At 52.2% G+C, this 16,652-nt stretch overlaps 1 protein-coding gene across 2 annotated transcripts; it reads left to right on the top strand.

The window, feature by feature from the left end:
• Nucleotides 1-16: 16 nt before the first annotated feature.
• On the top strand, nucleotides 17-13,128 carry PRELP (proline and arginine rich end leucine rich repeat protein). Of its 2 annotated transcripts, none has more exons than XM_004459049.5 (3): nucleotides 17-181; nucleotides 6,962-7,953; nucleotides 10,394-13,128. In XM_004459049.5, exons 2-3 carry the CDS (start codon nucleotides 6,978-6,980, stop codon nucleotides 10,570-10,572), a joined length of 1,155 nt encoding a protein of 384 aa, XP_004459106.2. In that variant the 5' UTR covers nucleotides 17-181; nucleotides 6,962-6,977; the 3' UTR covers nucleotides 10,573-13,128. The 2 variants fall into 2 exon arrangements, with proteins under 2 accessions (XP_004459106.2, XP_023444710.2); XM_023588942.3 differs by having other exon boundaries at nucleotides 23-171.
• The last annotated feature ends 3,524 nt before the right edge of the window (nucleotides 13,129-16,652 follow it).

Here is a 16,652-nt window from a genome sequence, read left to right on the forward strand (position 1 = left end):
CACCCCAATAGGATCTGGTGAAAGAGAAGTCAGGCAAACACAAGCACGCACGCACCACCAGGAGATCACAACTTGTAGCTGGTTCTCTGCAACCACAGCCCCGCCGAAGGGTGGGGGAGGAAGAGGAGGGAGCCTTCCCAGGACTAAATCCAGAGCAGAGAGGAGAGGCAGGTGTGTGCAGGTAAGCCCAGTCGGGAGATGGGCAGGAGACATGGAACAATCCTTCCTCCAGCGACTTGCCTCCCCTCTGTCCAGTCTAAGGTTTTGATCTAGTCTCTATCTTCTTTCCTTCCTTCCACCCTTGACTCCTTTCAAATGTTCTCAAGTTCAGTCTTCCTCATTTTTTCCTACAGCCTCTTCCTCCTTCTCTTCGTCATTCCAGACTCATTTATTTGCTTGCTACAAAAGTCAAACTTTCTCGGTACAGATGTTTGTTGTAGCACAGAGCTATGCTGAGCGCAGTATTTCTACAGATCTGGTGTTTCCATAGAAACCAGACTCCAGAACCCGTTTCTTTGCACCTCTCACACATTGCCACACACATGCACACGCACACACACAGAATCCCACAGAGGCCTCACTTTCACACCCCACACACAAATACACACCCCAAATTATAGCATCCCGTCCATTCACTTCCACTCTCTGACTGCATCTGGCATGCAAAGCTGAACCACATAGTGACAGGATACCAGCTCGTGCTCTCTCTCTGCATCTTGTCTCCTCACCCTCTCACACACCTCCCCAAGTGAGTCTTCCCACTGAGATGCAGAACCAAAAAGAAAAGCCTGTGTCCTGAGCCAGGCTGGGCAGGGAGGAGATGAGCAAGAGCCAGATCTGGAAGGATTTCTTTGTAATTTAGAGCTTAATCAGATAGGAGGGAGAGAAAGTAGCTTTCCCACCTTCACAGTATCTTTCCGCCAGCTCTGGATTTCTCTGTCTCACTGGTCCAAACCACTTGGCTCTTGGAAAGAAAGGGAAGAAAGTGACCCAGCTTCCAAGCCTTGGAGGTCCTAATTCCAAGCTCTGGGGGACAGTTCTTGTGTGTGTTTCCCCTGTAGGCGGCCAGAAAATATTTATCTTTAAAGCCATTTCTAAATTACCATTCTGATTGGCAAGGGGTCCTTGTAGCAAAGAGAAAAGATGCTAGTGCCTCCAGCAGTCGAGAGGAGGGGTGGTCTAAAGTGGGTGGCTGAACGAGTGGGCCCCTCACCATCTCCCCACCCCCACCAGCTCACATTCTCCCCACTGAGAGAGAGTTCTGTCCCCAGCCAAGCAGGGTATGGGCAGCTAGATCAGAGTTCCTAAAACTAGTTGACGTTCAAACTCACCCAGGGGGAGGGCATGCTAAAAATACAGATGCCTGACCCCTCACTCCAGACCTCCTAAATCAAAAGACCCAGGAATCTTTTGTGGATTAACAAAATACGGAGGATTCTGATGCTCAGCCAAGGGCTGGAGAACCTGCATTGGGAGACCTCAGGGAGACCCTTGCTGTGATTGAAGAGCCCGGGACTGAACAACGAGCCCTGCACACCCTCTTCACCTCCCCGGTGGGCAGCCCCAAGCACTGGGCATGTGAGGGGAGTGTTTCAAGGCTGGAAGGGGCGAAAGAAAGCCAGGAACAGAAGGTTAGGAGGGAAGTCGTGGATTATAGTGGGTCTCCACAGCCAGCCAAGGCAGGGAAGACCCGGCACCTTCCCTGGCCAGCATCCCACCCCCCACCAGCTGCTATAAGTCCCCCCCAGGGTGGGGTTAGTGAATTGGAAGGATGGAGGACACTTTCCCCCGTAGCAGGGATAAGTCTACGGTCTCTCCAAGATCCAAGCGTGGTCTCATAGGCCACAAAGGGGAAGAAGTCGGTGTGTGCGTAAGAGCTGGGGAAAGCCCTGAGCCAGCAGCCAGGCTGCAACGGGCTCTGCCTGCCTGAGAGCCGGGCTGCCCCCCAGACACGCTGAAGCACACGGGACCTCATTTCAAATAAGAAGGTAACAATCGCTTCCCAGTCACTGAGCCCCTACTTTGTGCACATTAACTCATTAACTCCAAAACCATCTGATTAAAAGATGTTCCTACCCCCATTTTATAAATGAGGAAACTGAAGCAGAATGGAAGTAAGAGATTTGCCGCAGGTTACCCAGCTAAGAAGCGGAAGGGTTTTTGGGTTGGGACCCTGGTCTGTAACCACCCAAGGCAGAAGAGAGATTCTTCTAGGCTTTCTTCAGGGGCTGGAGATGCTAGGGGATGGAGCAGAGGGAAGGAGATGATGAGGTGACAGGCTGTCAGAGGAGAGCCATCCTACCCTTGTTTCTTCCCTGTCCCTCAGAATGGAAAGCCTGCTCTTCTGGACTAGCGGCCTGGGCCAAAGAAAACTTCCCTCTGTTTACACTTTGCCTGGTGGGAGACACTGAGAAGACAGATGGTCTCTCCCTAATAGTGTTATATTTATTTTTAGCACTTTTTGATCAGCAGCACATTTTAAAGTCGCTTATCACACCTGCTTCTGACAACTGCATGAGGAATAGAGGGACGGTTTTGGTACCCCCATTTTATAGGTAAAGAAACTGCGGCTCAGGACAGTGTCACATCACCAGGCAAAGGTAGAAGGACCGAGCACCCTGGACTTGGGCTTAGTGTGCACCCTGAGCCTCTCTCCCCAGTCTTCTGACCTGACTCCCTCTTATACCGATTTTACCCGCAGAAAAGGGGCGGCCTCATCAACAGTGTGCTGAATCCACCTTGTCCTGACACCAGTTCCTTTGCTACCTCAGGCCCTCAGCAGCCCTCCTGGGGGGCCTTGAAAGGTGTCAGGTGGCTGGAGCCTGGCTCGCTCCTCTACCTACATGGGCAGAGATAGCCCTGATTTTCTCTCCTTCCAACTCCTTTCTGGGCCTCAGGAAGAATAAAAGGTACCGGGCAGCTTTTAGAAACCTGGGTTTAGAACAGAAAGAACGAGTGACAAGAAAAGGCCATCCCAACGTCTATGGGCATGGCGCAGGGCAGGGCAGCCCCTTCTCCACGGTAGAGTCGCTGGCTGCGTCAAGCCATGGAGACAGAGGGGTGACCAGCTGGACGGGAACTCTGAGAGAAGAATGTGGGCAAAGAGCAGGAGGAACTTAGGTGCTCACACGCCTCAACCCTGAGAGACAAACCCTACTTCACTCCTAACCCAACCCCAATCCTGAGCTCTCAGTAGAGAGCCAGTTATCCTTAAACTGGTACCTAATGACTCAACAAGCCCATTCGGACCTCAACCCCAGCCCTGCCCTGAGTCCAAATATTATACTTAGTCTCGGATGTTCTGACCTTGAATTGTTTGGGGGAAAGGGCTATCTCATTTTAAAAGTAAAGCATCCCTCCAGAGAATCTGGTATTTTATGAACAAATAAATGAATAAACAAACCCTCTGCCACCCGCTCAGCCATCCCGCCCTATAACGTGCCTCCACATGCGTGATCCCGTTCGATCCTCACGCAGGGAAGGCCAAGAGCTGGATCTGAAATTTGAGTCTGAAACTTTCTTAGGAGATGCTCTTAAATGGAGAGAGTGAATTTGGGCCTGGGCAAGGCAACTGCTTTTCCTATCCACGAAGCAGCAGCTTTTTGAGAGCCAGTGTTGGAGAAGAGGGCTGTCTACAGCCGATTATTGTCAACAAGCATTCGTTGATTGAGTGGTGAGCAGGGCCAGTAGAAAGTCTGAGGGGGAGGAGAGGGGAGGGAAGATTGTGTTTACAAAGGCATAAGACATTAAAATTTATAAACCCCTTATGATCTACCTAAGAGCTTATAATTGGACTGAAGATTCTGGAAGGCAGAAGCATAGAGAGTGTGGCTTTCTGTGCTTTGTGGGAGGCAAAGTGACTCCCCTTTGAGCCCCCTCCAGTCTGGTTTCAGACTTGTGATATCACAGGGCATTGCCAGAGCAATGGCTGTGCTGGAGGAAATTCCCCTCCAGGGGCCAAGCTGCAGCAGGCTGAGAAATGCCTTAGAAATGAAGGTCACTTTCCTAAGAAAGAAGCACGCACACACACTCAGAGAATGGTTCTGATTCAGCTGTAGGGCTAAGAGAAGGGAGCTTGAAAAGGCCCAGGTTCCCCGCGGAGCAGGCTCCAGGGAGCTGTCCCTAGGTTCCCTCCTGTTGGCTCCGGGCCGGGCTTGGCTAGCGCCCTGACATTTGGAGTATAAAGGGTCAGAGGTCTGGTAGGAAGATAAGACAGGTTCCCCAAGGGTCTGGTGTGGAGACAGGATGAGTAGGACGTGTGTCTTCTGTGGATGGGGTGGGAGGGCTGCGAGGCTGGGGCCTGCTTAGGGGGCTATGACTGACCCTCTAACGGAAGCCAGGACTGTGCAGACACGGGAACCCCTGAGAAACCCACTCCCAGCAGAGCCAGTGGCCCGAGTCGCCGTGCCCCCCAGAGGGGCCTTTGGCTTGAAGCTCTGGGCAAGCATTGCTTATTGTTACTGGTGCCCAATATCTGGTACCTGCTTCAGGGGACAAAGGCAATGAAGGGAAAGAGGAAAACTCCAGGCCGAGCTGGGCAGCCTTCTTGGGGTGCCATGAGAGAATCCTTGCTTGTGTTGAGGCTTCTGGATGGTTAGAAATTTTTGAAAAACAATGGAAAACAGAGTCACAAAAACTGGGGCTTTAAAAAAAGGTCTGTTTTCAACTCAATAGTGCTTTAACTACCACTGATTTATATACAACATGACTGTTATTCTTAAGAAAACTACAGGTCTTCTATTAATTCATAGTTCACCAGTTATAAGCAGTGCCCTGGCATCTGGCAACAAGACTCAAGTTTAAAGTTATACAATGATGCCTTCTCTTTTTTGGTCCTTTCAGTGTATCCCTGAGACCATTATCTCTTTAATTGGAGAAACAGGAATCTAACTCCAAGGCCCTTTGTGATAGGCAGCCCTGGGAAAAATGTCCCTCCTGGACCGTCTTGGAGAGGACCGCCTGGGAAGAGGACCACCAGAGTGGAGACTCTCCCTCTCCCTCCCCCCACCGCCCTTCCTCTGCATACTTCCCACTCAGTGCACTCCATAAGGGCTCATACACATGCGCATCGATGCCACGGGAATGTGAGTTTCCTTATGTGTATGGTATGAGGAGAGCAGCATGAGAAGGGAGGCCACTGGCCAAGTGTGTCTGTGGGTACCATTTGGACTTGGCCGTGTGTGAGCCCCCTGGGCCCTGGGAGCCAACAGGAGGCCCACTGGGCACCCATCCCAGGCCCCTGCATGCACCTACCACATTGCAGAGCTCCCCCTGGGTAAAAGGCAGGGGAGGAATGAATCCCAAGGAGCATGGCCCTTTTCCCTGCCAGTCTCGGGCCCCGCCATGCTCCTGCTCAGTGTGGGCTCACTCGCCCCCAGCAGGCGGCCAGGGGCAACCCCTCCTCAGCGGGAGGAGAGAACAGCCCACTCCTTCTAGCACACTTGCCTGAAAACAGTGCTTCCATGGAGAAACCTCACTTCCGCCTTTCCCGTTTGGCCCACCTGTCTTCCCCCTTGCTTTCAAATGAAACAGAACGCCCTTACCTACTAGACCTAGGTGCAGTGTGCCACAAGCATACTGTCCATTACCTTAAACCCTCAGAACCACCTCACAAAGGCGGGTCTCCATCGCTTCCTACAGATGAGGATACAGAGAGATACGTACAGTGCCCAAGGACACACAGTAAGGAAGCAGGGGAACTTGGATTTAAATCCAGTTCTAGAAAATTTAGGTTCCTCCTGCGCCTTCTCAGATGGCTGGGACACCGGATCCTCTTAGAGCTCTCAAGCTAGCCATTCTCCTTCCCCCTGTCTCCACCTATCACAGGGCAGCGCCTTCTCCAGTCACACACATTCGAAAAGGCCAATGGGAAAGGCAACCCTAAAACAGCCTTCATCTCCCCATCCCGATATGTCACTGAGAATAGCAGGAAGTTCATCCTGATATCCCGCCTCAATCCCACCAACTTGGTGGATATGGGATCAGCAATACCAGGTCATAAGAAATGAATGTGCTTTCCTCACGTCTTTCTACCCCTTCCCTATTTGTTTTCCCTGGAGCTTCCACATCTGCGGAGAAATTCTTGGCACGTCTCCTGCTGGCAAAGACTTGTGTCCTCTGAGCCAAGTGCAGGGTCACAGGAGTGGGGAGACCCAGAGCAGGGATGGACGTGTGGGCTCTGCAGCGCCGTCCTTGCTTCCCAAGACCTCCGTGAGCTCTACCTGTGAAAGAAAAGAGACCCAGGTTTTTGTCCCGGGGTCTGCTATTCAGTAGCTTCGGGGCCCTGGCAAGCTCCTTCCTCTCTTGAGTTCTCAGTTTTTGTAAACAGTGAGGTCTAGGCTTGACTGGTGGATCTCAAACCATATTTAGTAATGAGACTTTTTTTTCAAAGGAATTCTTTGGCTAACCTCAATATATAAAACAGATTAAAACAGAGCTGCTTAGGTTGATGCAGGAGAGGGTTTGGGGGTGCCCCAGGGCAACTCAGTCTCCCCACCTGGGGAGATCTCTTTAGAAGCTGGGCCCCTATGGGGGCACAGTTTGAAAAACACCATGTTAGAAGATACCTAAGGACCCTTCCAGATTTTACACCCAGGACTCCATGGTTCATATATCCTAACATCCCTCTTAGATGGCAGGAAAGACAGGAAAGCTTTTCTCACACTGCAAATGGGGAAACCAAGCAGCGGAGAGGGTGAGGGTCTTTGCCAACCAGCCCCAGGTCCTCTGAGTCACAGCTCCACGTGCTTTCTATCAGGATGGCTCAGCCCACCTGCGCAGGCTTCACACACCGAGGGCCTGGGCTCGGGGAGGGCTCTAGAGCCCTCATCACTCCCTCACCCGCTGGATACAGGCAAATAAGGAGACGCTCCCACAGGCCCCCGAGCGCTCCCCCGTCTCCCTCGGAGCCGATCTTGACCGACTCGTAGCTGCGAATGACCTCCCATGTCTCCTCCCGCAGGTGCGTCGTCTGGATCATGAGGCCATCCCTCTGGTGGGTCCTCCCACTGCTCCTCCTCTGGGCCTCAGTGGCCCACGGCCAGCAACCCAGGCGAACACAGCCCAGGCCCAGGCCCAGGCCCAGGCCCAGACCCAGGCCCAGGCCCACGCCTGGCTTCCCTCAGCCCCATGAGCCAGCGGAGCCCACAGACCTGCCTCCCCCTCTCCCGCCAGGCCCTCCCTCCGTCTTCCCCGACTGTCCCCGGGAGTGCTTCTGCCCGCCGGACTTCCCGTCTGCCCTCTACTGTGACAGCCGCAACCTGCGCAAGGTCCCCGTCATCCCGTCCCGCATCCATTACCTCTATCTCCAGAACAACTTCATCACCGAGCTCCCGCTGGAGTCCTTCAAGAACGCCTCAGGCCTGAGGTGGATCAACCTGGACAACAACCGAATTCGCAAGGTGGACCAGCGGGTGCTGGAGAAACTGCCCAGCCTGGTGTTCCTGTACATGGAAAAGAACCAGCTGGAAGAGGTCCCCTCGGCCCTGCCCCGGAACCTGGAGCAGCTGAGGCTGAGCCAGAACCACATCTCCAGAATCCCATCCGGCGCCTTCAGCAAGCTGGAGAAACTGCTGCTCTTGGATCTCCAGCACAACAAGCTGAGCGACGGTGTTTTCAAGCCCGACACTTTCCAGGGCCTCAAGAACCTCATGCAGCTCAACCTGGCCAACAACATCCTGAAAAAGATGCCGCCCAAGGTCCCCACAGCCATTCACCAGCTCTACCTGGATAGCAACAAGATCGAAACCATCCCTAATGGCTACTTCAAGGGCTTCCCCAATCTTGCCTTCATCCGGCTTAACTACAACAAGCTGTCAGACAGGGGACTCCCCAGGAACTCCTTTAACATCTCCAACCTGCTCGTGCTCCACCTGTCCCACAACCAGATCAGCAACGTGCCTGCCTTCAGCAACAAGCTGGAGCACCTGTACCTCAACAACAATAGCATCGAGAGTGAGTGGGGCTAGGGCTGGGGAGGGGGGATCACGGGAGGGAGGGGGGGGGTGTAGACCCTTCACTCCTCCAGCCTGTTGCTTTGGTGCTAGACTTTTGTTCAAATCTTGACCACTTACTCTTTGTGGTACTATACGTGTTGATCTTTTCAAGAGTAATTTCTTCATCTGTAAAATGAGAATGGTAATAATACTTTCCATTACAACGTTGATATGAGGATTTAATAGTTTAATATAGATAAAGTTTCTTGAATACCATGCTTGGCAGGTAATAACTTTTCAAATCATGTTAATTTTTTCTATTCCTTTCTTCTTCCACCCCTTTTCATCAACCTCAGCTTCTTTGTCCTCTGGATCTATAAGTTGGTTAGACATGTAATATACTCCTGGGCATTCTCCTAAAAGCAGAACAGAGACATTTAAATGCTCACTCTGAAACATCCTGGGCTGTCTGTTGCAGAAACCAGCAGCTGTGGGAGGAAACTTCTTCCCCAGTCTGAGCCTTGGTTTTAAAAAGTCTGTAAATGGTTTACCCAGAGAGGCAGTTGTATATTCAAGTTATGCAACTGGTAAAAACGTGGCAGCCAGAAAAAAAAATGCCTGCATGCTGGTGCTTTCTGAATCTACCTGAAAGGTTAGAATATTTAGTAATATAAGGCAGCATATGTAAAGGAAAATTTTACCTAAGCTACATTTACAGGGCCTTGGACTTGAGGTATCGATGGCAGCCCAGGAGTCACAGTCCTGCTTCAGTCAAAAGTGCCAGCCCTGAGCAGAGCATCAGCAGAAGGGCTGAGACACAAAAAAGAATATTATCTGGCCCTTGAACAAAATCAGGCTACTCCACACAAGGAATACAGCAGCACAAGGAATACAAGGAATACCGGGAAAGAAAAGGGCCCCTAAAATAATATTAGGAGTCCTGAGTTTACAAGCCAGAGGAGGAGAGGGAGATGGTAGAAGTTTCTACAGTTCTGAACAAATGGATGGGCAAATGTTTGCTGATCTGGGGTGACTGCAAGAAGTAGGGAGGAAAAAAAAGAAATAGGGGAGAGTGTCCTTAAATCTTGAGAGAAACAAATTCAGGAAAAGAGAAAATGTGCCTAATTTTACCCTATAGGCAATTGTGTCAGCTGAAAATATAGACAGAAAGCATGTCTCAGTTAATAAATGGCTGACAGGTACCTACCACCTGGTGGAAGACCAGGCTACACAGGTGATAGCTTCAGCCTTCCAAGGCTGAAGGAAAAATCATGCCCACCTGCACGTGCCCAGCACCAACCAACCTGTCTCCTGTGTCGCTGGCTGACCAAAGGGGGTGAGGGGAGCCCAGGTCACTGTAGTGATTATGTTCTTGGCAATGACCACCATGCTGCCATCTGCACTGTCCTTTACCGTCTGCAAAATGCCTTCCCCAGCATCCTTGCATCTGATGGATTGTGCAGGTACCACTCCCACCATCCGACAGATTTGGGAACTGGACATCAGGCTGGAAAGTTGGTGGCCCTAAATCACAAAGCCCATAAGAGGAAAATCCAGGAATAGGATCCAAGACTTCTATCACCTATGCCAGGGTTCTTTTTGCTACTTCAGTGATTTCTTAAAAACTCTTTATATGATAAATAAGGCAAGATTTAGGGAAGAAAAAGATCCATTTAGAACACCTGACCTTACTGATGATACGGAGAAAATGGAATTTCAGGACCATGGACACTTCAGAATCTTTAGGCTCATCCTGTCCTGGCCCACACCCCTCCAACCCATGCCCTCCTCAAATACCCTTTCCTCTTCCTGTCATTCCTATTTCAGTTCATGTAACTATCCTTTGTACAGCTTCATGTCTCATGTCCAATTCATAAGAAAACCTCCAGAGTGACTCTCACATCCCCTCCAATTTCTTCTCCTGTACATTTAGATTCCACTCTCTACAGTAAAAACCCAATCACAGGACCCATTACATTCCTCAGATCGAAGCCCCAACTCTTAGCAAAATACTTGAAATCTACCATGACTTGGCCACAACTCACCTTTCCAGCCTACTCCTCCTAGGACATCACATTGTAACAGTTACCACTCCCAGATTCTGCCGTGAGCTTCTTGTCTTCATTCAAACAGGTCCCTCTATCAGAACAGGGTTTCTACCTGTTGTAACCCTACCAATCCCAGCTCAAAGTCTCTTTCCTCCGTGATTCTCCTAGAGTGAATTTCCATTAACAAAAATTTCAACTTAATTCATTTTGCAAATGAATAAACTGAGCCTAGAGATTAGAGTGACTCACACTCACCGCCACCTATTTCCAAAGCCTGCCAGTTCCAGAGAGTATTCTAGAGCCCTCCTCTCATTTGTTGACCCCATTTTCCTCTGTCATCCTTTGTCTCCTATCCCTTTCTGTCCTGACCAGCTCATTCCCCTGCTGACTTCTCTTCTACTTTCTCCATAGAAATCAATGGGACCCAGATTTGCCCAAACAACCTAGTCGCCTTCCATGACTTCGACTTCTCCGATCTGGAGAATGTGCCACACCTGCGCTACCTGCGGCTGGATGGGAACTACCTGAAGCCCCCCATTCCGCTGGACCTCATGATGTGCTTCCGCCTCCTGCAGTCCGTGGTCATCTAGGCCCTCATCTGCTCTTGGATCTCCTTCTGACCAGACTTGAATGCTGGCGGCTCAGGCGCCCGTGCCCACCCTCAGTTCTCTCTTATCTCCCTTTCTTTCTCCCAGCTTTGCCTTCCTTATCCCACCTTTCTGAGGCAGGGAAAAGCCATATACTCTGTTGCAGCCGAAAGCCTGGATGAGACCCAGCTCAAAGATACCCACTGCACACACTAACTTCTGGCCTTAGGTGGTCTCCCTTTGCCACAGAAGCACAGATGTGTGCCTAAAGACTTCCTGTGCCCACTCTCCTCCTCCACCCAGCACTCCAGGGTGAGCTGGGCCATAGACTGGCACCTGGATTCTCAGTCTTGGCTGCAGCAAGCAAAAGATGTCAGGGGCAGCCCAGAGGCCAGGCCCCTCTCTGGAGACTCCTCCAGGGTGGGCAGCTTGGGCCCGAAGAGGTAGCCTCCATCAAGGATTGCTCCTTCCAAAACTGCTGCTCCACCACCCTGCTCCCTGGACCAGATATGGACTCTGGCTCTCTGCTGGCCTGTGCTCTCCAGAAAGGAAGGGCAAGGGAATGACTGGGGTGGGGCCGAAGGTCAGGGTTCCCACAGAGGCCAGCCCAGGAAAGTTTACTATCTCCTGGCTATCTCTTCCCAGTGATGAGATGGTTGCCTGTCCTGCTCCAGGGTGAACGCAGCACACGCCCTCCTGCCAGGGCCTCTGTATCCCAAGAGTAAGGGCAGAGAGGGACAGCCAAAGAGCAGAAGAATGGCTCGAGGAACTAGGAATCAGCCCGTTGGAAGAGGGGGAGTGAGTCAGAGCCTGGAGGTGGGCCTGGATGGGTGCAGATGGTCCCTGCAGCCTGCAGCCCCTCTTGCCTACCCACAAGGAAAGGCTGATGTCCTGGGGGACACAGGGTTCGTGGAGGAGGGTGCAGCACCACCAGCCCCGCCCCCGCCATCTGTTGTCTATCAGTGTGGAGCCCAGTCATTTCCACCCCCGGGGAGGTGGTTCCTAAGAAACTGGGGAGAAGGGGCGGAGCACCTGGAAATCTCCCAGAAGCCTCTTTCCTCATTTGCAAATTGGCCTCCGCCTCTAAGACAGACGCACCGGTGACACCTGGTGGCTGGTGGAGGTCACAGCTGGCTCCAGTCTGCGTCTCACCCTCTCTCAGAGGTGATTTTCCAAGGTCAAGGAACCAGCCTCAGGTTCCATCGTAGCGCCAGAGGGGACGTTCGTGGTCTGTCCCTCCTCCCGGCTCTAAAGGCACAAGGTGCAGAGGCCCTGAGGCCGGGGGCTGGTTCCCAGCACTAGCGAGCACCAGTGGGAGCCCTTCGGGAACCCAGGTGAGGATGCAGTTTGTTGCTGTCTGGCCGGCTGACCCCGCCAGGTCCCTTCTGCTCGCAGCTTCCACACCTAGCAGCTTCCACACCTAGGAACCGAGGGGTGGAAAAGATGCTCCTCTGATGACCCCTGGCATTCACGTTCCAAGTCTACAGCTCCCACTTCAGACCGTGCTCTAACGCAGAACAAGTCCTAAGTAGTATCCCTTCCCTTGCAGTAATTTATTCCCCGTGTGGACTGCCTCTCCCTCAGAGGCTTCTCCCGCTCCCTGCCTGGCCCCAGCCGTTTGGCAGGTCTCCAAGCAGAGCCTGGGGCGCGACAGGGCGACTTGCCTTCACCTCCCCCTGCCTTCTTCCCGTAGCTGAGCTGCCCCTCCACAGCCTCCCCCTCCCTCACCCACCCCTGCGTGTACACTGGGAAGGGGCTGAATGTTCTAGAAGTGAGTAACACGTGGTGTTCACCCTTAAGTTAGAATGAGAAAAGTTCCAGGGTTGGTTGGTTGGTTTTTTAATTGATTAAGCTAGGTCCCTAACTTCAAGAAATTTCCATTATGCTCTTTCTGATATTTCTCTTTTGCTGATTTGAAAAACAACTAGGATCTGTTTTATCGTAGCCTCCTTCCTTCCCAACAACTGCCTCATTCGTCCTAGCTGCAGCTGGCTGCTCCCAGGCTCCAGCCTAGAGTCAATATATCATTGTGGCTGTAAGTAACCTCGTGCTGTGGCCTGGATAAGGGCCCCCAACTCCCCACACCTTATTTTCACCTGGCAAACTTAGCCCCTGTGATGAGGCCTTCAGGGGGAGCCTGGCTCCTGGGGCTCCCCAGGGGAGAGGGGTTTTTCCCCTGCTCCTGCAAACCTGAACTGTTGTTTTAACAATAGCACAATCACCATCATCTCATTGCCCCATCTAGAATATGTCTGATTCCTCCCTTGCTTCCTGCAGCTGTAGGCCAGAGGAGATTAGAATTAAATTGGCTTTACAGTCCTCCCACAACACCATCACCACGTGCTGGTTTCCCGTGGGTTTAAGGAAGTCCCTTCCTCCATGCACAGGTGCATTCCTTCTGTGCTATTGGCATCTACAGATACATGTGTGTAAGTAGGTGGGTGTGTGTGTGTGCCCTGTACATACATCTAGTCCCTTGAAGACCATGTTAACTTTGTGAAACAATTTTTACACTCCAACATGCTTTACAGCAGAGGAAATAAAGTAATATGAAAAATATCCTGCTTGAATTTGGCGGTGTAAACAGGTCAAGAATAACACCTTAAAGTCATCTTGCCGCTCGCCCTCCACCACTTACTGCTCCTAGAAGATGGATGAGAAAGGATCTTATTCTTAAGCAATTCCTAGGAAAGCTATCCAGAGCGTTTTCTTGGTGAATTTCCCCCAAATTCACAAACTTTATGAAAAATTATTCCTAAAATCAGACCAGAAATCTGACAACTACAGTTGAAGCCCAAAGTCCCTGGTTCTTTCAACCCACAGGTGGCAAACTGCTGAGGGTCTCCCAGTTGCCCCGTCCTGGGCTGGTGTGGAAAGACATGGAACAGTTGCTGTTGTGGACCAAGTGAAGCTTCAGGCTAGTTGGAGAGATGCAACGTACACACGAGGCAGTGGAAGGGCTGTATGGAGGACAGAGAACAAGGAGCCAAATCATCTGGAATGGTCTACAGGCCACACAGAAGTTCACAGAAGGGCGAGAACAGGGCCGCTGGGAGTCGCTCACCTTCTCTAGGGTGAGGACTGGCTGGCGGGCCCCTGACCGCCTCCCCCTGCCCACTCTGCCTGCCAAACACCTGCTTCAGTTCAACTCAGCACGTACTCACTGCACACCCACTGTGTGCCAGTCCCCAGCTAAGGATTCAAGGATAAACCATATATACCCCACGCTTGAGGAAGTCACAGCGTGGTAAAGGGAAGAACCCATGGATTAATTCCATGCCTAAGTGTCTGTGAGAGTGCTGTGTACAAAGAGCAAGGCGGAAGAGCCTCTGCCTCTGCCTAGGGGAAAGCAGAAAGGCTCCTGTCAGTCAAACTAGACTGTAAGGGAGAAAAAGGATTTTGCCAGGTTCACCGTCAAGTTAGGATGAGAAAGTTCCAGGGTTGTTGTGATTTTTTTGGTTTCATTTTCAAATACGTTTACCCTTTTTTTTTTTTTGAAAGTGAATTTATTGTCTTCTTTTTAAAGATACATAGATCACACAAACTGTTACATTAAAAAATATAAGGCATTCCCATATACCTCACTCCCCACCCCCCCACCACTCCTCCCACATCAACAACCTCTTTCATCGGTGTGACACATTCATTGTATTTGGTGAATACGTTTTGGAGCATTGCTACACAGCAATTATAGTTTACTTTGTAGTTTATACTCTCCCCCAGCCCATTCTATGGGTTAAGGCACATTCTGTGGGTTAATGTCCAGCATCTGTCCCTGCAGTATCATTCAGGACACCTCCAAGTCCCAAAAATGCCCCCATATTACATGTCTTCTTCCCTCTCCCTGCCCTCAGCAACTCCCGTGGCCACTGTCTCCACATCAGTGATACAATTTCTTCCATTGCTAGAGTCACAATAATTCTATAGTAGAATACCAGTAAGTCCACTCTAGTCCATATTTTATTCCTCCATCCTAAGGACCTGGGATGGCGATGTCCCCTCCACCTCGAAATCGAGAGGGTGTTTTTTTTTTTTTTAATTAGGTTAAGCAAGTCCCTAACTTCGAGAAACTTCCATTATGCTCTTTCTTACCTTTCCCTTTTGCTGATTTACTAAACAAAAAAACAAAAAAAAACTAGTATCTGTTTTATCATGGCCTCCTTGCACATAACAGGCAATTGGAAAACAACATGAGCAAAAAGGTAGGAAGGCTTGAGGTAAACTCAGTGGGGCGTGTGGGTGCGTGGGGGGTGGGGGTCATGTTCCGGTCATGGAGTTGAGTGATGAATCCTCAGCAGGGATAAATCCCTGTTATCCAAAAAGCAGGAGGCTCCAGCCCTTTCCACGGCCGCCTCACTCCCTGCCTACAAAAGGGGCAGCAACAGGGGCCGCTGGCCAGACTCCGTGGTCACGGCCTGCCACCTCCACTCCATCAACGCTTCAGGGAGCTCAGCTGCCTGGAAGAGCTACGGCGTCCGCGTTAGACTGTTTCCCACACAGGTCGCATCCACAGGTGCCACGGACACTCCTGAAGTCCTGGGGAACTCGAGCAGCGCGTGAAAGCAAAGGCAGAGGTCAGGAGAGGGTCTGGGTGTGAGGCCTGTGTCTGCTGGTGGCCCCTTGCCAGCGGTGGGCGGGAGCAGGCGCATGCCCGGCAGCCAGGCTGGCTGGGAGCGGGACCGCAAAGCCTGGAGAGCGTGGGGGTGAGGACGAGGACAGGGCGGGGGACGCGGCGACAAAGGGGGAAGGCAGGAGTGCGGGCAGGAGGGCAGGTGTATGTCACGGAGAAAGCGGGGAGGGGGGGAGCAGGCGGCAGGGGGATGAATGAACAGTCCCATTTGCTTCCTTCACCAGGAATAAATGGGGGGCGGGGGGGGGGGGGAGATGCCCGGGCTGACTGTGGGGACCGAGGGTCTCTGGCAACAGTACCCAGGGCTGAGGAGAAGGTGGAGGGGCACAGCCCCTCAAACATGCCATCTGCTTCCTAGGTGCCCTCCCGGCTCCAGGGCCAGCCCTCCCTCCACCCTGATGGTGTCTCTCCCCTAATGGGGGGACTGAGAGGGGCACGGGAACCAGCGTTGCTCTGGCGACCAGGTTCTTGGGCTGGGGAAGCCCCCTCCCACACCAGCTGGTGCCCGCGAACCCTTGGGCCAGGCAATCAGGCCTGCCCCTTGGCCTGGTGTGCCAGTGCAGAGACGAGCTCTGCCCAGGCCATCTGTCCTGAGGACACAAAGGCACACGGTCTCCAGCTCGGGTGGGGGCTGGGGGGATGAGGTGATGAGGGGGAGGGTCACGGGAATCGAGGAAACCCCTCTGGCCTGCGGGTCAGGAAAGCTCTGGCTCTGGCCCCGGGGCAAGTCACCTCAGTCATCTGTTCGGGAAGGAGTTTGGACCAGTGATCTTTAGGGGCCTCACAGCTTGGGCTCAACATCTGGTCAGTGGGAGGGACGGCCCAGGGATGCAGGGTGATAGAATTTTGAGGATTCTGCCTTCAGCAAGGACTTGGCCCTCGGCGCGCCTGAGACACCAAGGACAGGAGGGTCTCTCGTGATAAATGCATGGGCCAGAGCGGGCGGAAGTTAGGAGCGGCGACTTCTCCGCCCAGGACCCCACACCATGCCTCCTGCCGTTTGAGGTCAGGAAGGCTGGTGCTAGGGCCCAGCCGCAGCTCCCCTCCATTTTCGTTCCTCCTAGCAGATTTCGAGAAGTTCCTGCCTCCTCCTCTTTTATCACCAGCTGTGGACTTGAAGCTGGCTTTCAAATGCTACCCCGTCCTCCATTTGCCTTCTCTTTGAATCCCTCAGGCCAGGACCTTCCCTCTGGCAACTTTTGTTCTGTCCTGGTCCCTCGTGCTGGGGCTGTTTACCTTTTATCTTTGGATTCCATCTATGAAGCTGAAGCCCCTTTGCTGTGTGGCTGGAGAAAACAGCTGGAGAGGCAAGCTCCATCCCTCTACCTGCACTGCCTTCCCCAAGAGTACAGAATTTGAGGGGCAGGGCCCCTCCCTGGGGGAGTGGAAACTAGCTACCCCTCAAAGACATGATCTTGTTGGAACTGGAAGGGCCAGAGAGAGAGAGAGAGGG

The sequence above is a fragment of the Dasypus novemcinctus genome, chromosome 13, assembly GCF_030445035.2.
Source record: "Dasypus novemcinctus isolate mDasNov1 chromosome 13, mDasNov1.1.hap2, whole genome shotgun sequence".
Lineage (NCBI taxonomy): Eukaryota > Metazoa > Chordata > Mammalia > Cingulata > Dasypodidae > Dasypus > Dasypus novemcinctus.